Source organism: Chiloscyllium plagiosum, unplaced genomic scaffold (genome assembly GCF_037043375.1).
Source record: "Chiloscyllium plagiosum isolate Xiang-an unplaced genomic scaffold, Cpla_swu_hap1 HiC_scaffold_20, whole genome shotgun sequence".
Taxonomy (NCBI): domain Eukaryota; kingdom Metazoa; phylum Chordata; class Chondrichthyes; order Orectolobiformes; family Hemiscylliidae; genus Chiloscyllium; species Chiloscyllium plagiosum.
Window position 1 is genome coordinate 49,409,061 of NW_028270158.1, and position 27,743 is coordinate 49,436,803.

Here is a 27,743-nt window from a genome sequence, read left to right on the forward strand (position 1 = left end):
GGTTCTTTAGAATAAAAGAGAAATGTTTTAAAATGTTGTCAGCATTTGACATCCCATCCTAGAGGAAAAAACATTTCAGCTAATTAAGATATGTGCTTGCCAGCTTTGTATCATTATCAGAAGCATTTAACTCAGCAGAACTTTAATAATTGAACGGTCTCAACAGACAACAAGGGATCAGAATATATTGGCAGTGATGAATCTGACCATCATTATTGATTAGACGGCTGAGCTGGGAGATGAAATTTTGTTGTGTTTGCACATGAACACCTACAGAATCTCTTGTGGCTCTACCCTTGGACCAGGAGGCAGAGGCTGAGGGTAGACGTGATTGAAGTTTATAAAATTATCAGCTGCAGACAGTCAGAGTTGACAGTCAGAATCTTTTTGCCAGAGTTGAAATATCTAAAACAAGGGGACCTGCATTTAAGGTAAGGGAGGGGGTAGGGGGTGGAGGTCAAAGGAGATGTGAGGGCCATGTTTTTTACACAGAGAGTGGTAGAAATCTGGAACATGCTGCCAGGGATGGTGCTGGAGGTAGATAGAATAGGGGTGTTTAAGGGACTTTTAGATAAGCATGTGAATGTGCAAGGAATGGAGGGATATGGACCAAGGGCAGGCAGAAGGGATTAGTTTAATTTGGTGTCATAAAAAGTAGTATCTCTGAGCAGGTTGATTGGAAAATACCTACCCGTGGGAACCTCGTCTGAAGCATTGGTTGAGACGTATTGCAAATGTGACTGGACCAGAGATCAACGGTTCCTACTCCGACACCTGAGAGAATTTAAATTCAGCCCATAAAATCCGGAAGTGAAAGCCAATTTCAGTAATGGTGACCACGACAACTGATGTTGATCATTGTGAAAAAAAAGCCATCTGATTCACCAATGCCCAAAAAGAGAATCTATCGCCACGGTTGCAATTTAACAATGTAATATTTTATTGGGTGTTCTGAGATTTAATATTATTTTTAATTAAGAAATGTATCAGCTGACTTACTGTGAGTTCTGCCATAAGGGAGCTCATTATTCTAACCATGACTTTCCATATAAAGGTCTAGTGGCAGTATTCTATTGTCACTCTGGTATGCCGTAACAGTCACTCCATACTGACGTGAGCCAATGATAAGATGCATTACCTGACCAGATGGTTGGGAGTGACATCCTATGGGCACTTCTTGAAGCTACTGGGTACAATAAAATTAATTCAGAGTGATAGAAACTGAGCAGTAGTTTGTTCTTAACAAAGATTGAAAATATTGAGCGTGTGGACAAGGGGGCAAGCTCTTGTGATGTTTTGATTATGTTCCTACCTCTTGACTAGGAGGTCTGTGTTCAAATCCTACCTGCCCCAGAGGTGTACCATAGTATATCTCAACAGGTTCATAGAATCCCTTCAGTGCAGAACGATGCCATTCAGCCCATCAGGAAAGCGCTGACCCTCCAAAGAGCACCTTCCCCCACCCATCGTTGCCCATCATTCTTTCTGGCTAATCCACCTAGCCTACACATCTCTGGACACAATGGGTAATTTAGCATTACCAATTCAGCTAGCCGGCACATCTTTGGAGTGTGGGAGGAAACTGGAGCACCCGGAGGAAATCCACACAGACACAGGGAGAATGTGCAAACTCCACACAGTTGCCCAAGGCTGGAATTGAACCCAGGTCCCAGGAACCGTGAGACAGCCATGCTAACCACTGGGCCACCGTGCCACCCAAATCATTGGTTGAAATAGGTGTGAGACTCCCAGCTATGCTTTGGTAATTAATTTGTGCTGTTGTATACCCTTTTCAAAACCTCATGACAGCCAATGAACTGTAATCACTGAGGTAATATCAGAAAAATATCAGCCAATTTGTCCAGCTTCACGACCACTCCAGGCATATCCTCAGAGGTGTCTATGAACTAAAAACTTATATCAGTTCCTAAGTGGACCCCCCCGCCCCACCCCTCTTTTAGTTTCTGAGAGTTCCAATTTTAAAAACCCCAGCAGTGAAGCAGTGCACTTTAAACAAAGTCAAAGGTTAGTTTGTTCCATGACTATTGCTGAAAGATGATTTAAGTATAAAATTACTTTTGAGGAGCTAAAATCCACATACAAGGATCTACAGCAAATCGGAGTAAAGGTTAGACATGAAGGTGAAAATCACTGAAGGCCCTTGAAATCTTTCTTTCCAAAATGAAAGCCTGAAAGTGGATTCAGCAGTCGCGGTGGCTTCTGGAGTCAAATAGTTCGAGGTTTGGATGGATTGGGAATGGTGAAGGTTCCTTTGACTCACTTTTATGTGACGGTAAGTTAATGATCCTGGCAGCCTGGTTGAGTGCCATCCCAAGTCTCCCTGTTGAGAAGCAATGACTGTTTTCATGGTGTTTCTCTCCACACACATGATTACTTTTAGCCTGACAGATCAAAATCTTTCAATGGCCACTTTCCCAAAATCTGTTGGACCCTGCTTTCATATTTACTATTAGGTTAGTTGAGAACTGAATCTTCTTTCAGTTGAAATGGTTGGCTAGTTACCAGTCTTAGCCTTGAACTTGGATGGAACTCATTCTGCCGGGTTGTGATGAGATAGGAAGAGCTATTCACACTTCCAGAGAAACCATTGTCAAAGAGTTTCTGTTTAGCCTTAAAAACGCTCATTGATTTTCAAAGAGTCTCCTGTGATTTCCTCCTAAAATAAAGTACAGTCTGGCCACAGCACTGGCTCAATTGTATGACTTCAATTGCCAAGGGTAGCCATGTGACTTCTGGGAGCCACTTTGTAAGATTCCCCATGCACATTGTAAAGACAGATTGGCTTTCTTTACAAAACATGTAACATAGCGGCACTTTTGTGCAAGATTCCCTGACAGCAATGTGAAAAATACCCAGTTAATCAATTTTATTTTTGGATGATTGTCATGGGGCAAACATTGATCTGAACAGTATGAGTTGGAGAGAGCAAGCATGCCCTTGGTTTATCAAAGATGGATTCCTCTGAAAGTAGAGCCCACTGCCTTAAATAAAATTGACAGCAATATGTTAATTTTAATGTGTTGTGTATGTGGGGTCACCTAAACAATGGGATCCGATTATGTTGGAAGAAGTGCTGAAATATGACTCATGTCTCATTGTGAATTGCAAACCTTGTTACTTCAGACAAACCTACTTTAGTTAATCGCAGACTAACACTAATATTTGGTTGTAAAATGTTTCTGTTCATAACTTCTTTCTCCAGTTGAAGTAGATTCCGTGATGGTGAAGGATTATGGATAACACTGGGGATTTATGACCTTAGAGAGATTTATAAAATCATGAGGGGCATGGATAGGGAAAATGGACAAGATCTTTTCTCTGAGTTGGGGAGTCTAGAACTAGAGGGCATAGATTTAGGGTGAGAGGGGCAAGATATAAAATGGACCTAAGGGGCATCTTTTTCACGCAGAGTGTGGTGTGTGTATGGAATGAGCTGCCAGAGGAAGTGGTGGAGGCTGATACAATTACATCATTTAAAAGGCATCGGGATGGGTACATGAATAGGAAGGGCTTAGAAGGATATAGGCCAAATGCTGGCAAATGGGTCTAGATTAGTTTAGGATATCTGGTCGGAACAGACATGTTGGACTAAAGGGTTTGTTTCCGTGCTGTACATCTCTATGACTTTATATCCATTGTATAGAGTCAACCTACTTAACAGTAGACAGGAATTAAAGTAATTCATTGTTTTGAGGAGTCTAAAGAAATTCTAAATTTTGCAATATTTTATGAACAAAGATAGATACTCTTTTTTTTTAAGAATTCACTTTATTCAATGTGTTTATTTTCAGTCATTCACAGGAAGCAGAGGTCTCTGGTTAGGCCAGCAATTATTCATAATTGCCCAGAGGGCAGTTAAGAGTCAACCGCATTGCTGTGGGTCTGGAGTCACATGTAGGCCAGGCCAGGTAAGGGTAGCAAATTAAAAAACCGAAAGAACTGCGAATATTGGAAATCAGAAACAAAACCAGAAATTGCTGGAAAAGCTCAGCAGGTCTGGCAGCATCTGTGGAGAGAAATCAGAGTTAATGATTTTGGGACCAGTGACCTTTCCTTAGAAGTTCTGAGGGTCACTGGACCCAAAATGTTAACTCTGATTTCCTCTCCACAGATACTGCCAGACCTATTGAGTTTTTCCAGCAGCTTCTGTTTTTGTTGTAGGGAAGGGTAGCAGTTCATAGAGCCCCTACAGTGTGGAAGCAGGTAATTCATCCCACTGGGTCCACACTGACCCTCCAAAGAGCATTCTATCTAGACCTACCCCTGACCCTACCCCCGTAGCCTTGTATTCCCCATGGGCTAAGCCATCTAGCCTCACAAACCTGGACACAATAGGCAATTTAGCTTGGCTAATCCACCTAACCTGCACATCTTTGGACTGTGGGAGGAAACCAGAGCACTTGGAGGAAATCCACACAAACACAGGGAGAATGTGCGAACGCCACGCAGACAGACATCTAACGATCAAATTGAACCTGAGTGACTGGTGTAGTGAGGCAGCTGCGCTAACCACTGAGCTACCATGCTGCCCCACATCTATGATTCTATGATTCCTTCTGTGATACCAATTGCTTCCTCTAAAGGGCATCATTAAAGCAGATGGGTTCCTTCCTAATAATCAACAATGATTTCATGTCATCATGAGACTCTGAATTCCATATTTTTAATTGAATTCAAATTCAACTATCTGCAGTAACAGGATTTGAACCCAGGTCCAAAGAACCTCTTGGATCAACAGTCTATTGATAGTATGACTCGGTCATCGCTTTCACTCACCTCTGGCCTAGTGGTAGTTCTGATGCACCTGATTAAAAATGTTTTGGATTTAACCTTCCCTGTAGGATTTAAACAAGTATTTACCCTCCAATGCAGTACTGAGGGAATACCACACTGTCAGATACACTGCTCCTTGTGAATTGTTACACTCTGAGGTAAGGTAGAATGATCCAATGGCAGTCATCAAAGAAGAACAGAGGTGCTCTTTTGGTGTCCTGATTAACCTTTATCCCTAGCCAACATGACTAAAACTGATGTTGTGGTTTAATTTCTTGTTCTTTATGGAATTGAGCTGTGTGCAATTTGGCTGCTGGACCTCCCTACATAGAGTCATAGAGTGATAGCAACAGGTTAATAACGATAGCTAGGTAGCACAGTAGCTCAGTTGTTAGCACTACTGCCTCACAGTGCTAGGGACCTGGGTTCAATTCCAGCTTTAGGTGACTGTTTGCACGTTCTCTCTGTGTCTGCGTGAGTTTCGTCCCATATTTCCAAAGATGTTCAGGTTATGCGAACTGGCCACGCTAAATTGCCCATAGTGTTCAGGGATGTGTAGGTTAGGTGCATTAGTCAGGGGTAAGTATAGCGTAGGGGAATGGGTCTGGGTGGGTTACTCTTTGAAAGGCCGGTGTGGACTGGTTGCTTCCACACTGTAGGGGTTCTTAAAAAAAACATATCAGCCACACAACAATACTTGAATTTGTGTTGTGCTGCCATTGAGAAAGGCAATGCATAAATGCAGGTTCTTTCTCACATAGAGGGAATGAAGTCTTGCAGCGAAACTGAACCTACGTCTCACCACGTGATTGGTTTTGATGCCGCACCATTTGGGATACTGTGAGCAGCTTTGGGCCCCGGATCTAAGGAAGAGGTGCTGGCCTTGGAGGGGGTACAGAGGAGGTTCACGTGAATGATCCCGGGCTTGTTCCATGAGGAGTGGTTGAGGACTGTGGGTCTGTACTCGATGGAGTTTAGAAGAATGAGGAGGAACCTGGTTGAAGTTTCCAGAATACTAAGAGGTCTAGACAGAGTGGATATGGAGATGTTTCTGCTAGTAGGAGAGACTAGAACCTGGGGACACAGCCTCAGGGTAAAGGGACAACTCTTTAGAACTGAGATGACAAGAATTTCTTCACCCAGAGAGTAGGGACTCTGTGGAACTCATTGCCACTTAAGGCTGTGGAGGCCAAGTCATTGAGTGTATTTAAAACAGAGATAGATAGGTTCTTGATTCATAAGAGGATCAAAGGTTATGGGGAGATGGCAGGAGAATAGCGTTGAGAAATATATCAGCCATGATCGAATGACAGAGCAGGCTCAATGGGCTGAATGGCCTAATTCTGCTTCTAGATGTTATGGCCTTCTGGTGTGTTTGAGGACACACGCTCACTGATCTGAGTAGAAGAGGTCCTTGTATTGAACAAGAAATAGTTTATTGCATGTTATTGACTAGTTACATTGATATGGTAGATATTATTATGGAGAGTTTGAGAAAAATCTGGATGTGAGGTCTCACTCCTTTCAAGATCTTTAGATGCTCTGCCACCAAGTCCCACCTCATACTATCACAGTCGTAGTGCTTTAGGAACTCTTCAGTGTTAACTATTTCAGACCCTGATGCTCATACAACATCCTGTAAAATGATGTCAATGAAGCAATGCTCCTGGAATCCCTACAGCAGGGAAGCAGGCCATTCAGTCCATCGAGTCTACACCAACCATCCAAAAAGCATCCCTCTCAGACCCATAGCCTATCCCTGCATTTCCCATGGCTAACCCACCTAACTTGCACATTCCTGGACTCTATGGGCAATTTAGCATGGCCAGTTGACCTAACCTGCACATCTTTGGACTGTGGATGCTCACCCACGGAGAATGTGCAAACTCCACACAGACAGTTGCCCAAGGCTGGAACTGAACCCAGGTCATTGGTGCTGTGAGGCAGCAGTGATAACCACTGAGCCACCATGCTGTCTATACGTGCATTTCAGTTTCCCCTTGTACTCTTGTAACTTTGGTGGGAATGGTGAAAGCTCCAAGAAACAGTCATTAAAAAAATGTACTTTGGTCTGGTCATTTGCTCAGCCAGTCCCTACCCTCTCTGTTTCCTTTTCCCATATGCACCTGCTTTAATTGTCTGAGTGTGCTGAGCATGGTGGCAAGTTCACTGCTCAGTAACTGCCGGAGTACAGGAGGATTGATGGTTCTATCAGGGTTTTGGAGAACAGTTCTACTGCTGTCAAGGGTGATTGTCAGTTGTGTGGTAAAGCCACACTTCACGTTTATTCATTCACTCGAACAGCATTCAGCTTCCTTGACTGCAGTTCTTATCCAGTAACCGCTATCCAATTTCACAAACAAATACAACGTTCAGACATGGGTGACTGCATCAAGGAGAATGTTAATTGCTAGAACTGTATTGGGAGGAGATAGTAAGAAAGGAACAATTGCAATGCCTCTTTCCCTTTTCCCTGTCCTTTCTCTTTGTACTGACTTCTGACAACAACCAGGCGAAAGTGAGGACTGCAGATGCTGGAGATTAGAGTCGAGCCTGTGGTGCTGAAAAAGCACAGCAGGCCAGGCAGCATCCGAGGAGCAGGAAAATCAATGTTTCGGGCAAAAACCTTTCATCAAGAATGCCTGATTGCCTCATACCTCATTCCTGATGAAGGGCTTTTGCCCGAAACATCGATTTCCTTGCTCCTCGGATGCTGCCTGACCTTCTGACAACAACTGTCCACATCAATGATAATAACGCAATTCTAAAATGATTCCACTGAATCCAAAGAAATTGGATTGTCTCATTTTTACCCATCATCTATTTACCTGAATTATTTGGTATCAATCGATTATTAAATGCGCAGTAAACATGCTGTCTATGGTTTCTCGTGGTTGTGATTCAGAAATAAAAGTTGGTCAGGACACTAGCCGGATTCTCCTGCTCTTCTTTTCCTTAATCCAAAGGATTTCTTTATGCCTAGGCTTTGATTTAACAGCATTTTCCAATAACACTACACTGGAGTGCTCACCTGGGCTAATGTTTACTGAACACACCACCTCGTGACTCAAGGGAGAGCTAATGCTTTGAGTCTAGGTGAGTCTTCATCAGAGCTTGTTCTCTCTCCATGGATGCTGCTTGACTTGCTGTGATTTCCAGAATTTGTGGCTTTTAGTACAGCTTCCAGCATCGGTAATAATTTCCTCCTACATTGTGTTTAAATCAACATGACATGCCTTCATTTGTGCAGGGTCATGTAAAACATGACCGGTTGAGATTAGCAAACTTCAGAGCAATCATCCAAAGCAGAACAGTCCTGTAGTGATTGTAACAAGGTTGGTCAGTTAAACCTCATAGAATATGAGTTCCCTGATTGGGGCTGTTAATCTGGTCCAATCAGGGAGCCCTGGCTGACAGATATCAACAGAAGTGTCAGAGGTTCTCGCCACTCTGATAGCTGGCTCTGAGGAAGCCACACCAGTGTCAAATACTATGCAGGGCTGACTTGGTGATGGGATATCGGCTTCTGTGGGATTAGTCAAGTCCGTCAGGTCTTTGCATGATGTGATATCTCCATGGGCATTAACCATCTATCAAAGCAAGGCCTGGTCATCTCTGATTGCAGATGCAAACATGTGGGCACAGGGCAGTCTGAAAGATCATCAACTTCAAGCGTTCACTCTGTTTCTCTATCTCTCCACGGATGGTTGCCTGACCAACTGAGTATTTCTAGCATTTATGACAGATTTCCAACATCTGCCATATTTCTCAAATCCACATGCTTGGAATAAGTGAAGAGCTACCTTCCTGCATTTTGAATGTGCTCATTATCCAATCTGCCATATCACAAACTGCGTCACAAGATACTCAATCTGTAGCAACATTTCTAGCCATCTTGGCTGCTCAAAATAATTGCGACACATGGAATAAATCATCATTCCCAGATTAACTTTTCATTTTTCACCCACACGATTTACTTGGGCTTAAATCTCCTCCTTGTTTTGGCATGTGTGTTAATGTTTCAATAGTGAACTCTTCAGTGACTGATGTTTAATTTCGGATCTTTTATTAATATAATGAAAAAACTGAACTAACTTTTCTTCGCCAAGATCAAAGTGATTATACTCCCAATCCTCTGACTTTATTCCAAAAGTATATTATGAATAAAGAAATAGGTTACAAGAATTGAGTTTGCTGGAGAAGCTCAGCAGGTCTGGCAGTATCTGTGGACAGAAATCAGAGTTAACATTTCAGGTCCATTGACTGTCCCTTACAACCTCAGAAAGAAATTTCCTGAAAATTCGGGAGGAGCAACTGTGAAAGCATTACCGCTCCATCTGAAAGAATCTTTCAGCGAGCATAGGGTTAACACTGTTCCATCATTGCACATCAAAATGTACAGCAAATGGAGGAATAAAATCACAGTGGAAATAATTCTCCAAAACAGTTAACCACCAAACAGATTGAACCTGAGAGCGTGACTATGCAGGGTTCTCAAAATTATTATGTGTTCCCACAGCAGTGGGCAAGAAGTCATCAGAGGTCAGGTGTCACAGTATTGCCTTTTGGTTTCCAATGCAAGAGAATAATTGAATTGAACACAAGACGAGCAGGAGATTTAAAATCCTATTACTGCGCCGATTCATCTCAGCTCTTTCTTTTTTACAATGAGTTAAACAGTTGATTTTCTTTTGATCGTGCAATGCACGAACTCAATTGAGTTTCCTGCAGTTAATGCTTGCTTTTAATGCATCGTCTGTCCTGTGCGAATACCGGGAACAGAACAGAGAAGCTGGCTTTCAGTAAAAATGGAGCTTACCAGAGTATTAAGAGAACAGCAGCACTAGGATCCACTCTCCTCTGACACACGCAAAACATCTCATAGCTGCAAAATTCTCCTGCTGCATTGTTTGACTTTGAGCAAATATTCCACCGTAAATATCCCACTTACAAGTCGTCTTTAGCATCGTATTCCTTTGTGGAGGCTCTCACCCTGTTTCCAACGCCTGGTGGCATGTTCATTGCTTCCACTGATTTTATTCTCCTGTGATGTGAAACAGTACAATTTCTGGGTAGCAGATCTAACTCTTAATGTGCCACAAAAGGCAATCCCAACGTCCCCCCCCACCCCCTGCTCTCTCTCCTCTTCGAACGTTGTCCTGTGTCTGTCTTGTGGGTCAGACATCAGCAGCTGCAGCAGGAGACTGCACACATATGATTATCCCCAGCTTGAGTCCAGCTTAGCCAGCATGTAGTCTGTATTGGAGCTGCTTTCCAGATTTGAAGTGCTCACGTTGTTAAGCCTGCCCTGCTTGGCACACAGAGAGCACATCTTGCTGGGTGATGTCAGGGGGATGGACAGTCCCCCAGCCACAGCCAACTGGTGACTTTGCCAATTGCTCTCAACCTTCAAGCAGCAAACAAATTTTTTAAAACACCAAGTGAGGGCGTGCTTACTGAGAGGGTCCATTTAAATGTCATCTTTTCAATTAAGGTGCCTTAAAAGCTGCCCAGGGTCAAAATTGCTCAACTTCGTCTGAGGACATTGGAGGTAACAAAATGTTGGAGAAACTCAGCAGGTCTGGCAGCATCAGTGCAGAGAGAAACAGAGTTTTGACGAAGAATCCTGCTGCACTCGAAACGTTATCTCTGTCTCCACAGATGCTGCCAGTCCTGTTGAGTTTCTCTGGGGTCTGTTTCAGAATTCCAGCATCCACATATTTCACTGTGATCCGGACGTTGCCGGTGATGTGATGAGCAGCTTATTTGCGTTTATGGCAGAAGGAGAGTTTGGACTATCTCGAAGCAACGGGCATGGTTTCCCTTTTGCTGACTAATTTTCCCATTATTTGGAGATGCCGGTGTTGGACTGGGGTGTACAAAGTTAAAAATCACACAACACCAGGTTATAGTCCAACAGGTTTAATTGGAAGCACACTAGCTTTCGGAGCGCCACTCCTTCATCAACCACCTGATGAAGGAGCATCGCTCCGAAAGTTAGTGTGCTTCCAATTAAACCTGTTGGACTATAATCTAGTGTTGTGTGATTTTTAACTATGTTTCCCATCTTCATCTTGTAGGAAGATGCAGTTCCGGAAATGCGGGGGGAGTCAACTGCAATGTCACAGGCTGGCAATAATTATTTCACCCCAGCCCACCCTGCCAACTCTGGCCCAACATCTGGTGCACAGGGTGGTACATTGCTCTGTCAACTTCATCAATGCCATGGTTATGTTCTCAAGAACCAACTGAGAAGTAAGGCCTAGGGACAGTGCAGTGGCTTGGTGGTTAGCACTGCTGCCTCCCTAGGTTCAATTCCAGCCATGGGCGACCATCTATGTGGAGTTCGTATGTTCTCTCTGTGTCTGCTTGGTTTCCTCTAGGTGCTCCATTGCTCATGCTATATTGTCTCATTGTGTCCTGGGATGCCTAGGTTAGGTGGATTAGCCAGGGATAGGATAAGGGGTTGGGATAGAGGGTTGGTGTGAATTAGATACCTACTTCCACGCAGCACACTGTAGGGATTCTATGATTCCGAGTCTTGGGTATTTTCCTATTGCTATCCATCTAGGTTCCTGAATCTGGGTGCAGAAGGATGCCCATGTGAAGTCTTCACTGAAAGCCAAACTCAGGTTTGTTAAACATTAAAAGTTTATGGAGAAAGTGAGGTCTGCAGATGCTGGAGATCAGAGCTGAAAATGTGTTGCTGGAAAAGCGCAGCAGGTCAGGCAGCATCCAGGGAACAGGAGAATCGACGTTTCGGGCATAAGCCCTTCTTCAGAAAAGTTTATGACATAGTACTTAACCACTATTCATATTGTATCTGAGATACACGATAGTGCCTTGTGATATTGACGGACTTGACCTAAGAGTAAGACGGAGTATACATCACACTTAACACTGGAACAACGACTAGAGAACAACTCATTACCCTCTCCTACAAACAGTCCTTTAAAATGTGATAGGCAGAGCTTATCCTGATACCAGTTAAGCCTTTCAGGGATGAACTATCTGATACAGCACAATTATCTGTATCCTGGAAGCCATTCATAGAAATGAACTCGAGATAGAGGAGAGGTGTATGGAGAGCTTTCCACAGCTTAGGCATAGCCACTAACAGTGGAGTGGATGAAAGGATGCATGAGGGCCTGAATTAGGGAGGGTTGACAGGCTGCAGAAGATTGCAAGGACCACAGAGGGCTGTGGCCATGCAGACATTTGAAAACAGGGGAATGAGGTTTGCATTAAGACACAGGCTGCAGAGTTTTGGATGACCTCACGTTTACAAAGGGTAGAACGAGGGAGGCCAGCCAAGAGTGTGTTCTTATAGTTACATCTGGAGGTGACAAAGGCAGCAACAAGGCAGACAGCAGATAGACAGCATGAGGTGGAAATAGGTAAATGTACAAACATATGTCTGTTGTGGGAAAATGATCAGTCTGGTAAAGGAGTGGGAAATTCACTTGAACGTTTGTAACCATCTCTCCTGAATGGCAATGATATTGTGGTTTTCGTAACAAATATCAGGGTTTTGCAGTGTGCTGCAAGATTATATCAGATCATCCTATGAGTTGCTGCATTCCTTTATGATAAACACAGTACCATAACATTTTGTTTATGCATGTAGCATATTACTGAGCTGTAGATAAAGCCACAAACATTCAGCTTTGAAAATTGGAGAAAAGATTGGAATTCCCAGCAGTGATAGTTCTTGTACTCATCTCTGCTTGTGGTGATCATTGATTGCAACAATCCATTTTAAAATACCAAAATCGCACTGTAGTCAAAGCTTGACTTTCTCAACTGGCTGCACTGATCCGTACAGATTGGTAACATTATCAGCATGAACATTAACTAGAGCAGCTGTCTACCCAAACTCAGCTGAATATTGCTCAGGGTTCAGATGTTTTGAACTGCTTGTCAGCAACTTTGCAGAACAGCAGAGCAGCACTGACAGGCAGTTTAAAGCAGTTGATTGACCCAGGGACACTAATGTAAAATCCCCAGGAGAAGTAAACTATTGTGGAGGCAAAAAAACAATCAAAATGGGCCCTCAGTGCTGCTCAAACACTGATGGAAAACAGTGTTTGTTGACAGTAGCAGATACTGACTGAGATACTGCCAACAATTTCCCAGTATATGCTAACAGTGCGCAAGTTACTTCACTGTAGACACTAACACAGAGCAGTGGGTAGTGACTACTGCTGCCATTGCGGCCAGTCCTGAAGGAAGGAGATGTACAAATAAGCAATGTCATGGGTTTGCTTGCTGAATGGAGTCCATCTCCAATGTTTCTTCATATGCTACTGCTTGTAAAATAACTGCTTCACTGACTGTGCCTCTGCAAAGGAAGTCTGCAGAAGGATGGAATGGTTTTTGTCTAGGTTCGTCCCTAACACACCACCACTGTCACACTCACTCCCACCACACTCCCCCACCGTCACGCTCACTCCACTGCACACAGCCCCACCATCACATTCACCATCCTGCTCACTCACCCACCGTTCCACTCACTCTCCCAAACATACCACTACCGTCACACTCATTCCCCTACACTCCCCCACTGTCCCACTCCCTCTCCCAAACATACCACTACCGTCACACTCACTTCCCCTACACTCCCCCACTATCACACTCCCTCTCCCAAACACACTGAGACACAGGACTTTGTGCTCTACAGTCTGTTCCCCAGGAAGCACACCGAGACAAACACCAACTGTGCCTGGAGGACCATCAACTCAGTGAAAGATGCTCTTTGATCTGCCTGAAATTTGTTGGTCTTCTGGAACATTGAGTTGAAACTGGCCGAGCATCGCAGGCTGGCACATTCTAAGGTCCAGGAGTGAGTGCTGAGGGACGCACTTGGAGCAGTGGGGAGGACCTCTGTCTTTCTGCCAAAATTAACTTGGGTTCATTCAGTCATCTGACCTTCCTGATGCCTCAAATAATAAAAGATTAGATGAGATTAATTACAGTGTGGAAACAGGCCCTTCGGCCCAATAAGCCCACACCGAACCTCCGAAGAGCAACCCACCCCCCAACACCTATCACTGCGGGCAATTTAGCATGGCCAATTCACCTAACCTGCACATTTTTGAACTGTGGGAGGAAACCGGAGCACCCGGAGGAAACCCACGCAGACACGGGGAGAACGTGCAAACTCCACACAGACAGTTGCCTGAGGTGGGAATTGAACCCAGGTCTCTGTGAGGCAGTAGTGCTAACCACTGTGCTACCGTGCGGCCCACAAAAGGTCTGGGTATAGAAGCTCATGCAGTTATAATTCTAAATCTTCAGCTGAATTTATAACTGCCTGTGTCCCAGGAACTTTGCAGTGGTGAAAGACAGTACCCTTAACCTCTCAATCCAGCTCATATAAAAATAGTGCATGCATGCAGGCAAAGTGGCCCCCAGCTGGTAGCGGGAATTGCCAACCCACCTACCTCCTATCTCTGCAGCTAAATGAAAACTCAGTTTGCCAAGTTTCCCTGCATATAAATTAGTACAGATTTTGTTTTAGCAAATTGGAGTTAGAATGAGTACATACCTATCGGAGATTTAGCTGCTCAGTTTAGCAGCTGGAGGTGCATGTGGCTACACTGAATTTCCAGGCTTCCTCCTGGACGAGATATATCACTGGCATCTGTCTGGGTACAAAGGGTTGCTTGATCGAATGCTTCATAGTAACTGGCAATTCAGCATCAAAACAATGAGGGCAGCAATGCAAGGCAATTATTGATCATTTTCTGAAGTAATTTTTACTGAGGAACACATATTAACATTTAAAATTGCTTCTGAATTGCCCTCATCCTTCATCCTCATTATTAACTGCAAGAATCTAAGAATGGTAGGATGTACTCAATACATCCATTCCTAAGTGCTTGAATTTGGATTTAGCTTATATTATAAACATATGTAAGTAAAGTGGGTAAAAAAAGTGACTTTTCTTCTTTATCTTCATCTATCTTTCCCCCATTAGCAGTTTCCTTATGCCTCCTTTATTCAGATGCATCACTACTTTTGTGGATTTTGCATTCATCATGATTCAGATCAGTGCGAGAGAGAACAATAAAAAATGGTGGTCTAGCGTTTCTATGAATACTTGAGGAAATTCTGTACTACAGCCAGGTCTGAACATCAGGACGAGAGACAGGAGAGAGGAGAGACAAGGTGTATGTGGGGAAATGGCCACAGCGAATAGCAACTGAGTATGGATGACAAAGTTTAGGAAGCAGAGGGAGCACATGGGGGTAACCAGGGATTTGGACTGCATGGGGAGAATTTAATGCTCCCCTTGGAGATGGGTTTGGCAGGGGGTAGGGGCAGAGGTGAGGGTGGGTGGGGCATGGAACGTACAATCGGGTAGGAAAGGGTGCGTTGGAAAAGTGGTGCACTGTTGCTGACTGTGGAACAGGTACTGGGAGTCCATTGTTTTAGCGGTTACTGACTCCCACTCAATTCCAAAGATCCTGTTGCCCGAGAGGAATACTCAAACCACTTACCCAGGCATTCTTCCCTAGGAAGACAGACAATAGGCAAGGAACTGACTCAGACTTTAATTAAACAGACCCTTCTTGATTTAACTCTTTAAGTGCTAATATTTAATATAAAACATGCATTCATTGCAACATTTACTTCTCAATTCATTTTATCTAGCTTCAATTTTAGCTCACTTCACTTTACCTTACTTTACTTCATCCAAATTTAACCCTAACTCTTACTTTAACTCAATAAGTCTGGTTTGAACAAAATACTAGCGTGATTTGAGTGAAGTGGCCAACTTTGTCCTCTGTCTTGCCCCATGGTTCTTTGGTTTTGCTCTGAAAGTAAATTCAGGGCACATGCTTTTCCAATGTGGTGTGGAGGTTTCTTCTCCTCTGACAAAAATTCCTTTGTTCTTTAAATTGTGCTCCTTTTCCAGAAAGATCTCTGGCACTCAACCAATGAACTGATGACACTTTTCGATCCCAGCCACTGGAGTTTACTGATAAGCGACTCCCAAATGTTTACCCGAAGCCGAAGACAGTGGCTCTCCATACTGCAGTAATACTGGTACCATTATATCTACAGACCACAATGCCACTTGTCATATTTGGTCACAGAGCAAACTACAAGTCTCAACATGTTGTGGCTGCAGTTGAACTGAGGTCAGTGTTTAAACTAGCTCAACCAAAACTCCCAGCATGCTTGATTATAGCTCTTAACCAATCACAAAGCCATTTCTGCTGCTGGCCACCTGACCACAATCTGATTCCTTGGCCATCTGAGAATGAACCAAGCTTCCTGGATGAACTTGGGGGCTTGATATCATGGCCACAATGTTCCTGCTCAATCCCTTGTCTTTGTGTGCTTGAATGAGGATGTGTCCAGACAAGAGGGTTAAGTGTCACCCGACATGTTGCTAGTTCTGCTCAACAATGTCAAGAAGAGCTGGAGGTCACAAGGTGGAGTTTCCAACCTCAGGCCTCTTACCACTGCAGAGGACGAGGCTATGCACCTCACAGGCAGTGAGGCTGAAATGGCCAGGCATGAATTGAAAAGTACTGGACACCGAGGAGGCATGTGAGCATGTACTATGACGTGTTATGACACGGCGGTGAACCCTTCTGCTAACTAAACCAAACACCCAGAAAAGTTCCCCTCGCTTCATAATCTGTTAAAGTATGAGTGACAGAGAACTTCTAAATTCCACTAATGAAAGAAAAATAATATCAACTTATTCCTTAACTCTAAAAGTGAACATTAAACAACAACTATTTACAACTCTAAGCCTCCCTTTCTCTTAACTATTTGTTATCTGCTTCTAACTCTATAACAATACACTGTGCCCATAAAAACCCACATTTAAATTACATCATCTTAATTTCAAAACCACACAGCAGCTGTTGTCTCCGGTGTCCTCCTTCTTTCTGCTGCAGATCTCCCTGGGTCAACCTCCGTCTTTTACTGCAAAGATGTTACATATGAAAAAGGTACCTTTGATAGAGAGGGCTTTGAGTGGCAGTCTCTCTCAATGGCAGCTAGTCTCTGTCTAATTTTCAAAATGTCTGTTTTTTTAATACCCCAAACACTGGATCATCTCATTGGTTTGAAGTAAGAAAAAACAATAAATTCAAACTTGATTGGGTTTTAGTATCCTGGGGCATAATTTAAACTGATTGGCTAAATTTGAATGGTTGTCAAAACAGCAACCAAAACTCAGGTATTTGTTTCATAGCCAAATGTTACATATTTTCAATTTTCCGGTACACTCTGAGACTGTTAGCTAGTCATATGACAGGTGCTTGTAAACTTCCAGTGTAAAACAGCCTTCACTCTCTCTCAAAGGTACAGTATACGCCTTCAACTTCATAACACAGAGATCACACAGCCATAGAGTCATACAGCACAAAAACAGACCCTTTGATCCAACTCATCAATGCCGACCACTTTTCTAAACTAAACCATTTGTTTGTCTTTGGCCCACATCCCTCTAAACCCTTCCTTCTCCCCACAACCTGGTCAAATGATATTCCTCATAAGTCATAGAGATGTCCAGTATAGAAACAGATCCTTCAGTCCAACTCGTCCATGCCGACTAGATGTCCTAAATTAATCTAGTCCCATTTGCCAGCATTTGGCCCATATCCCTCGAAATACTTCCTATTCATTTATCTACCCAGATGCCTTTTAGATATTGTCATTGAACCCACCTCCACCACTTTCTCTGGCAGCTCATTCCATGCATATATGTGTGAAGACATCGCTTTTAAATCTTGTCCATCTCACCTTAAATTTATGCCCTCTAGTTCTGGACTCCCTTGCCCTGGGGAAAAGACCTTGACTATTCACCTTCTCCATGCCCCTCATGATATCATAAACTTCTAAAAGTCCCTGTCAGTCTCCAATGCTCCATAGAAAAAAGTACCAGCCTATCCAGCCTTTCCTTATAGCTGAAACCCTTCGGTCTCGGCAACATCCTTATAAATCTTTTCTGTACCCTTTTTTGCCTATAGCAGGGAGACAAGGTTTGAATACAACATTTCGAATGTGGCCAAACCAATGTTCTGTAGAGCCACAACATGACCTCCCAACTCCTATGCTCAATGCACTGACCAATGAAAGCAAGTGCACCAAATGCTTTCTTCATTACCCTTTCTATCTGCAACTCCAATTTCGAGGAACTGTGAACCTACACCCCAAGGTCCCTTAGTTATGGAAGACTGTAAGACAGAGGAGCAGACATAGGCCATTCAGCCCATCAAGTCTGTTCTGTCATTCAATAAGGTTATGGCTGATCTGATGACTCTCAATTCCACTTTCCCACCATTGCCACTTAATCCTTGATTCTCTTAATGATTAAAAATCTGTGTATCTCAACCCTGAGTATACTTTTAATAAGCCAGCCTTGACAGCACTCTGCAATGAAGGATTCCATAGAATTGTTATCCTCAGAGAGAAGGAATTCCTGCTCATCTCTGTCTTATATGTGCAACCCTTTGTTCTGAGGTTTTGTCTTCTAGTTCTGCACATGGAGAAAGAACCTTATCACATCTACCCTGTCAAGATCCCTAACAAACTGTATGTTTCAACATAGTCACCTCCCATTCTTCTAAAATCCAATGAGGACTGGCCCAATGTACTCAACCTCTTCTACTGAGATATTCTTCCAAAACTCGTATCAGCCTAATAACCTCTCACTTCACACGCTCATTCTAGCTTGGGCTGTCTGCTCTTATTGATGTCTGGGTATTGTATTCAGTTGTAACATCACAATTTACACCAATCTCATTGTACCACAATCACAGTGAATAGACAATAATAAAAAGAAAACTGAAGCCTGGGTGTCCAGAAAAAGATATTAGCTCTATGCTGTACAATAAAGAGATAGTCAACGCTGTAAGATCAAGCATTCAGAAGGTCTAACTGGACCAATGTCACTGGCTGCAGATCTCAGGTTGTATGACTGAGTATATTTTTACAGAGTTGGGGTCAGATAGTGTTTAGTTAAGCATCACAGAATCCCTACAGTGTGGAAACAGGCCCCTCAGCCCAACAAGTCCACACTGACCCTCCAAAGAGTAACCCACCCAGACCCATTCCCCTACCCTCTATTTACCCCTGACTAATGCACTAAACCTACACATCCCTAAACACTTTATCATGGTCAATCCACCTAACCTGCACATCTTTGGACGGTGGGAGGAAACCAGAGCACCCGGAGGAAACCCACGCAGACACGGGGAGAATGGGCAAACTCCACATAGGCATCCGATTGGCTGGAATTGAACACAGGTCCCTGGCACTGTGAGGCAGCAGTGCTAACCACTGAGCCACCGTGCCGACCCATCTCCTTCCCTTTACCATTGACTCCAATGGTGATAATTTTATTAGGTTTACAGAGAAACAGTCCATATATCTCATACATCTGCATTATCTTTGCATGAGTTTGCAAACTTGTAGACACCAGATCGATGGGTGAGAACTTTCTGGTGAGACTGATCCTTCATGCCCCATCATGAAAATTCCTTCATTCAATTCTTATAATTGCGAGACTACTTTCTCAGTTTCAAAGTGTATGGTGCTGGAAAAGCACAGCTGGCCAGGCAGCATCAAAGTAGCAGGACAGCTGATATTTCAAGCATAAGCTCTTCATCAGAATGGGGAGGGCCAGAATGGCTAGACTGTATTATTATTTCTAGACTGTTAACCCAGAGACCCGAGTAATGTTCTGGGGGCCTGGGTTCGAACCCTGCCACAGCAGGTGGTGGGATTTGAACTCAGTAAAGTCTGCAAGTAAGAGTCTAATCATGACTGTGAATCCATAATTCATTGTTGGAAAAAACCACTTGGTTCATTAATATCCTTTAGGGAAGGAAAATGCCACCCTTACCCGGTCTGGCCTAAACATGACTCTAGGTCTACAGCAATGTGGTTGACTCTTAACTGTCCTCTGGGCAATTAGAGATGGGCAATAAATGCTGGCTTAGCCAGCGATGCCCTCATCCTGTAAATGAATAAAAAAAGGGAAGAAGGTGGGGTTGGAGGAATGTAGCTGGGAATGTGATAGGTAGATGAAGATGGGGGGTGATGGTGATAGGTCGGACAGGTAAGTGAAGCAGATAGGTGGGAACGGAGATGGATAGTTCAAGAGGGCGGTGCCCAGTTGGAGGGTTGGATCTGGGATAGAGTGGGGGCAAGGGGAATGTCATTTCCTCCACCTACGAACAGACTCCACCACTAGGGATATATTTGCCTCCCCACCCCTATCTGCGTTCCACAGAGACCATTCCCTCTGTGACTCCCTTGTCAGGTCCACACTCTCCACTCCTGGCACCTTCCTTGCCACCTCAAGAAGTGCAAAACCTACACTCACACCTCTCCCCTCACCTCTGTCCAAAGTCCCAAATCCTTCCATATCTGACAGAGATTTACCTGTACTTCCACATACACCATCTACTGTAACCATTGCACCCGATGTGGTCTCCTCTATACTGGGGAGACACCAAATTGCGGAATGTTTCAGAGAACGTCTCTGGGACACACGCACTATATAACTCCACCGCCCCATGGCTGAAACCTTCAACTCCCTCTCCCACTCCATCAAGGACATGCAAGCCCTTGACTTCCTCCACTACCAAACCCTTACCAACCGATGCCTGGAGGAAGAACGCCTCATCTTCTGCCTTGGGGCCCTCCAACCATATGGGATCAAAATTGATTTCACAAGTTTCCTCATTTCCCCTCACCCTGCCATCTCCCAAATCCAACCCTCTAACTCGGCACCGCCCTCTTGAACTGTCCTGTCAATCTTCCTTCCCACCTATCTGCTCCACCCTCCTCTCTGGCCTATCACCATCCCTCCCCACCTTCACCTACCTATCACATTCCTAGCTACCTTGCCCTGAGCCCCACCTCCTCCTTCCATTTATCTCTCAGTCCCCTTGGGTCCCCCCCACCCCCATTCCTGATGAAGAGCTCATGCCCGAAACGTCGACTGTCCTGCTCCTCGGATGCTGCCTGACCGGCTGTGCTTTTCCACCACCACACTCTTCGACTCTGCTCTCCAGCATCTGCAGTCCTCATTTTCTCCTGCTTTCTCAGTTTACAGACATAATTCAGGGACAACAGTAGCACAAGCACTGTGATAATAAATAAACTTTTTGCCTGCTATTTCCACATTTGGGAGCATGTTTCCTCTGTGTATTATGCACTTAATAATAACTGTATTCTTTAAAAACAAGCTGACAATTATATTGAAGCCAATAGAGAGAGAATATTGTTTCCTCCTCTCCCTTGTCCCTATGATGAAATTATATGTTTTACTATGTGGGCCTTTGGGCTTATTGCCATGTTCAGTGGAAGATGCATGAGAGAAATTACTGTCAGCCATAATGTTAGATGATCACATAATGTGATCATAAAATGTTCCTTTGCACAGTATCTTATTGGATGTATTAATGTACATTAAAATAGCAGACAGCAGAATGCCATTAAGTCTGCTATTATCGCGAACAGTAATTACCAACCTCTAATCACTAACATTCATTTTCTGATCTCTGTTGCTGCTGTTTGTTGCCAATTTGTTTTTTTTTGTATATATTTCAGAATGCCACAAATCACACTGAGTGGAAATTCAGCTTTTCTTTAGTTATTGATTGAAATGATGTAATAAAAGAGAAAAATAGGTTGACTGTGTAGTGAATTAATACGGCACAAGGTCTCAAAATGTCAACACCTACTTCAACAAGGCTCCCGCTAGAATAACTTATTTTCAATTATGACTCCACTTTTTAATGCCTCTTTCACCAGCAAATTCTGAGACATCTTGATTAACATTTCTGGCTGGCATTAATAAATATTAAACAGAGTCAAATCCAGTCGGTTTAATCTTCCTCTTTTTAATGGTTTAATTGAAACAGCAAATTTGAGAGGGAATTCTAAGATTAATTGATTAAACAAGAATTCTAAGATTAATTGCTCTTATGGGTGACTATAGAACATAGGGATTTGTGTCTCAGAACAAGCCTTTTGTGTTTTAAACTCACATCAAAACCTTTGGAAAGGGGAACAGATTTGACCTAACAAGTGCCATGTAAATGCTGTGAAAGAATTGAAATAAATTAAGCTGAGCCTTTTGGCCTTCTTGTGGATGTGAGACTTTGAGATACCACATAAAAGCTTCTGGAATAGAAATTGTAGTCCAAATAATGGACACTAGCCTTGAAATGACATGTAGAGATGATAAAGGGCATTCGACTTATTATTTTGTATTGTGGTTTAAAGGCAAGCTGTCCCTGATCTTGAGAAGCGATAAGTTTGTTACAGTCGATATCCAGCTGTTATGATTCCACTGGGCTCAGGATATGACTTTTATCAATAATGAGACCACAGCCTGCAGCTTGGCCTTTAATTGTTGTTATGGACTTGGCCAGACCCCATAACATTTCAAGAATGTCGCCCAGACCCTAATTTTGCTAGTTGCTTTAAGCACATATTCCAGGAGGGATGTAGCAGGTCAAACCACTTAGTTTTAAACAAAACAGAATTTACTGACAAGATTACCGAATGAAACACAAAGAAAAGAGAATAGAATACTAAATAACGTAACCTATCTGAAAGCCCAACAGATTATCCCAACTTAATGATGCTGTTCCAAATACTTGCAACAATCCCCATAAATACCCCTTGGCACATAAAGGTAAAATCAAACACAGGGTCTTACAGGGGAGAAGTCAGAGAGAGAGAGAGAAGGATCAGCATGGGCCTGCTTCTGTGGGTCTAGCAGCTTCACAACACTCACTGACCACCAAAACCAAACCAAACCAGAGAAAATCTGAGCTGGGAGAGCTGGCCACTCCCCTTTCACTATACAAGTGCTTCTTTTTATTAAAATCTCGAAATCATTTATCCTGAGGCAGTATCTGTTAGCTATAATCAAACTGGCCCTAAAACCCATTCAAACCCAGACATTTTGGAACCTGTGTTTTTACAACCTCCTGAAAAACAAACCAAAGACAACATATCCTTATTAAATGAGCGGCATCATCACACAGTGATACAAAAGATGCTATCATGTCTGTCCCCTACTGCTCTACACTCACCACAGCTGCCATCGATGGTTCAGTGAAGAGGGCACTTTTTTAGATTAGATTACTTACAGTGTGGAAACAGGCCCTTCGGCCCAACAAGTCCACACCGCCCCGCCGAAGCGCAACCCACCCATACCCCTACATGTACCCCTTACCAAACACTATGGGCAATTTAGCATGGCCAATTCACCTGACCTGCACATCTTTGGATTGTGGGAGGAAACCGGAGCACCCGGGGGAAACCCACGCAGACACGGGGAGAATGTGCAAACTCCACACAGTCAGTCGCCTGAGGCGGGAATTGAACCCGGGTCTCTGGCGCTGTGAGGCAGCAGTGCTAACCACTGTGCCACCGTGCCGCCCACTTCTTTCAGTTGTGTTTCAGATTGTTGAAATCTCTCCTCTGAGACTCTCCTCTGGTTCATGACCCACTCCAGGACTTGAGCATAAACACCAAGGCTATTGCAATCCTAAAGGTGGGCTATTTTGCAGGAGATACCATTTGGGGAAAGATGTTAAATCTGCTGTTCCATCTGCCTGAATGTAAAATATTCCAAGGCATTATTTCAAAGAATAAGATACAAGGATTGCAAACATGTGGAGCCAACCTCAGAGTACTGATCAATATTTATTCTAAATCAATACCATAAAGACAGATGATCTGGTTATTATAATATTGTATTTGTGATGGTACTGTGCTGTTTCTCTTGCTGAGAGGTATTGCCACAGTGGTGATGGAATGTCTGCTTCAGAAGCAAAAGATAAAAAAGCTTTGAGCTCCCTGAGCTTTATATTTAAATGATGTAAGAGAAGCATGAGTGGATGGAGTCAGGCTCAGAGATTTTTTAGTTTGGCTTTCATGTGGGGTTTGGAGCTGGCTGTTGAATCTGATAACTGAGCCAACAGCAGAGGTTCAACAACTCTGTCTCTGCTACTGCAAAAAGCTTGAGTCCTCTCTCTGCTGCTTGTTTGTTTCTTTCAGAGTTTCTTTCTCCTAGACTGAGAGATAGCACATGAGATAGATTTGTTTTGCTGAACTTGCCTTTGCCAAGGGTGTGTTTATGGGGCGTCGCTACATTGGAACAGTTGATGATTAGCAGTGGATAATTTATTATTTTATTAAGTATTTCAATAGAGTTTGAGTTATGCCAATACTTATTTTTTAAAATTGTATTTTAACTCATAGAGTTATAGAGTCAGAGAGATGTACAACATGGAAACAGACCCGTCGGTCCAACCCGTCCATGTTGACCAGATATCCCAACCCAATCTAGTCCCTCCTGCCAGCACCCGGCCCATATCCCTCCAAACCCTTCCTATTCATATACCCATCCAAATGCCTCTTAAATGTTGCAATTGTACCAGCCTCCACCACTTCCTCTGGCAGCTCATTCCAACTGTGTCATAAGAATAAAGTGTGTTTGACTTGAAGTTTAGTGATGGACCAATTGAATCACATCTGGAATAATGCACCTTACATTTGCCTCTAAATAATTTACAAAGTTAGGATCCAGGCCATCTCTTTGATATATTGTTTTTGGTGGGTGTGTTTGCTACATGCAAATTGGCAGTCGCATTTCATGCACCACAATGGTGACTGCCCTTCAATTGGCTGTAAAGAGTATAATATAGGAGCAGGATTAAGCTGCTTAGCTCCTTGAGCCTGTCCCCACTCAACCAGGTTGTGACTGAACCAATTTAAGCTTTAACATTACTGTCTAACTCTAAAACTCTTCATAAATCAAAAACCTGTCAAACTCAGCTTTGAAAATATTCAACAACTGACTCAACCTCCACTGCATTTTGCAGAACAGAATTCCATCGACTAATAATTTCATAGAATCATATAGCATGGAAACATACCCTTTGGTCCAACCAGTGCATGCTGACCATAATCCCAAATTAAACTATTTCCACCACATGCTCCTGGCCCATTCACAACTTTTCTTATTCATGTACTTACCTAAGTGTCTTATGAACGTTGTAACTGTGCCCACATCCTTAGAAGGTTCATTCCACACTTGATCCACCTTCTGGGTAAAAACATTGCCTCTCATGTCTTTTTAAAATTTCTCTCCCCTCACTTTAAAAGTGTGCCAACTAGTTGTGAAATCCCCCACCTTAGAGAAAAGGCACCTACCATTAACCCTGTTCTATACTCTTCATGATTTTATAAACCTCTAGAAGGTCACCTCTCGACCTCCTACGCTCCAGTGAGAAAAGCTCAAGCCTCTCCAGCCTCTCCTTATAACTCAAACCTTCTATACCTGACAACATCCTGTGAAAGGAGTAAGTGCACCTCATCTGAAGGAAGTACTGTACCCTTATTGTGTAGTTCATTTTTTGGCCCATTATTTAACTCTTCTTAATGAGACATTGGTGCATATGAAAAATGCTACATAAATGCAACTTTTTTTTGTTACAGCAAATAAGAGCTTATCTAACATGTCTGGTTTGTACCTGGATGATTGGGAAGATGAAAATGGGTCACACATCAAGGCAGGGTCTGGAAACACTTTAAGGATTGCATTTTGTATTTCCTGTACTGCACGAGCTGACCTCAATGACAGCACTTCAACTGATGGGATTTCAGAGCTGCAAATCTTTAAACAAGAATAAATAAGAATAAGAATAAAATATGTTTGATTTGAAGTTTAGTGGTGGACCAATTGAATCACACCTGGAATAATGCACCTGACACTTGCTGAACAGACTTTGCTGAACAGCTGAAGGGAAATGCGTCAACTTGGACAAAGTTTTAAAAATCTTTTTCGCTGGTTTGTGTCTTTTGGGTAAAACAATGCCAGCATCTGTGCTGTTACCGTCAAGAAGAAAAGGTCTTGTGTTCTTCCAGAGATGAGTTTTAATAAAATTAATCCAAATACTGAATCGAAGATGTGGAAATTGTAGACTCATATAGCCGTACAGCACGGAAACAGATGCTATTGTCCAACTTGTCAATGGCAACTATATATCCTAAATTAATCCAGTCCTATTTGCCAGCACTTGGCCCACATCCCTCTAAACCCTTCCTATTTATATACTCATTCAGATGCCTTTTAAATGTTGTTATTGTACCAGCCTTCACCACTTCCTCTGGCAGCTCATTCCATACAAGCACCATCCTTTGCATGAAAATGTTGCCCTTTAGGTCCCTTTTAAATCTTAAAACTATGCCGTCCAGTTTTGGACTCTTCCCGCTCTGGGGAAAAGACCTTGTCTATTTATCCTATCCATGCACCTCATGATTTGATAAACCTCCATCAGGTCACCCCTTAGCCTCCGATGCTCCAGGAAATACTGCCCCAGACTATGCAGCCTCTCCCTATAGCACAAACCCTCCAATCTTGGGAACATGCTTGCAAATCTTTCCTGAAACTTTTCAGGTTTCACAACATCCTTCCTGGAGCAGAGAGACCAGGATTGCACACAGTCTTCCAAAAGTGGCCTAACCAATGTCCAGTATTAGAAGGTCAAAAATCACACGACACCAGGTTATAGTCCAACAGGTTTATTTGCAAGTACAAGCTTTTGGGGTGCTGCCCCTTCATCAGGTAGCTAGTGGGGCAGGATCATAGGACACAGAATTTACAGTAAAAGATCAAAATGTCATACAACTATTGCAATGTAGTGAACAAACTTAGATAACTGTTAAGTCTTTGATCACTTAGAATGGGGATGCATGTTTTGATTAATATGAAAACCCCAGAACTTCTTTCAAGTCACAGTCCCGAGGCAACTTAAGGTTTTACTAGTATCAAAAACAAATGACATTTCAGCTCAGACAATGCATTAAAGGTGTGGGATTCAAATTCATCTGTATCCCAACCTTGGGTCAGGCTGGTTCTATTTCCAAACGAGGAATTTTATAAAATGTCACATGGACTGACTGTGCACAGAAATTGGACAAGAAGGTGAGAAACTAGGAAATCAAGAATAAGTATTATATTCAAAGGAGGAAAGGCAAAATCGAAATAAAATGTAAATAATTTGCAAAAAACACAAGTCGTAGCTAACAACTTGTACTTAAAAATTACAGAGATGTGAGGCAGATATAACAGCTTGGCGGTTTGTAGAGCAATTCCATCTGTGACTTTTAGCTTCAAGTACCCCAGGCGAAAATAGTTGACAAGAAGCACTTAGTTTGATGCAGGCAAGAGTCTACGGGTAGAATGATTTTATTCAGCTCCTTTCACAAACTCAAGATACCCTGAAGATTTTACACTGCTGTATTTGCTGGTCATGGATACAGTTTGAGCTGCTTCTCAGGCCAATCCCATTTGGAACACAACCTCTCCCAGAGGGAATAATTAACCCAGTTTGTGAAAATACATGCATGAAGGGCGATCAACATAATTCCAAGCAGTTAGCAGAATTAATTCAGTTTTCACTTTAACGCATTTCAGCACAACACACCTTTCTGTCTTCAGTCCTCATCCCAAATCCCGGATCTTTTGGCAATTCACCACAGCAAAGAGCTATGATTTTTTCACGGTCAGAAGTCACACAGGGTACAGTCCAACAGGTTTATTTGAAATCACAAGCTTTCAGAGCTCCTTCACCAATTGGAGTTCTGAGGTAGGGTCACTCGACCCAAAACTTCAAATCTGCTTTCTCTCCACAGGTGCTGCCCCGACATGCTGTGCTTTTCCAGCAAATTCTGTTTTTGGCTCTGATTTCTAGCATCTGCAGTTCTTTTGTTTTCGATCTATATTCGTTTCTCATAACTGCCAAATGCCGCAGAGCGTTTTAAAGCCAATGAAATAAATGTCGATGTGTTGTCACTGTCATAAGGTAGGAAGCATAGCAATCAATGTGCACAAAGGAAGATCTCGCAAACAGCAGTGTAGTTATGATCAGTGAATCTGCCTTTGCTAT

General features: G+C 43.0%; 1 protein-coding gene across 4 annotated transcripts in view; it reads right to left on the reverse strand.

The window, feature by feature from the left end:
• The window catches only part of tex2l (testis expressed 2, like), a 112,750-nt gene extending 102,778 nt beyond the window's left edge, over positions 1-9,972 (reverse strand). Inside the window, exon 1 of one of the 4 annotated variants that reach the window (XM_087997923.1) lies at positions 9,746-9,968. In XM_087997923.1, coding sequence (XP_087854049.1) covers positions 9,746-9,816 — 71 coding nt within the window. In that variant the 5' untranslated portion in view covers positions 9,817-9,968. Of the gene's footprint in view, positions 1-9,613 lie in introns of all 4 variants that reach the window. The other 3 variants (XM_087997922.1, XM_043711317.2, XM_087997924.1) reach the window with 3 other exon arrangements.
• Between the last annotated feature and the right edge of the window lie 17,771 nt (positions 9,973-27,743).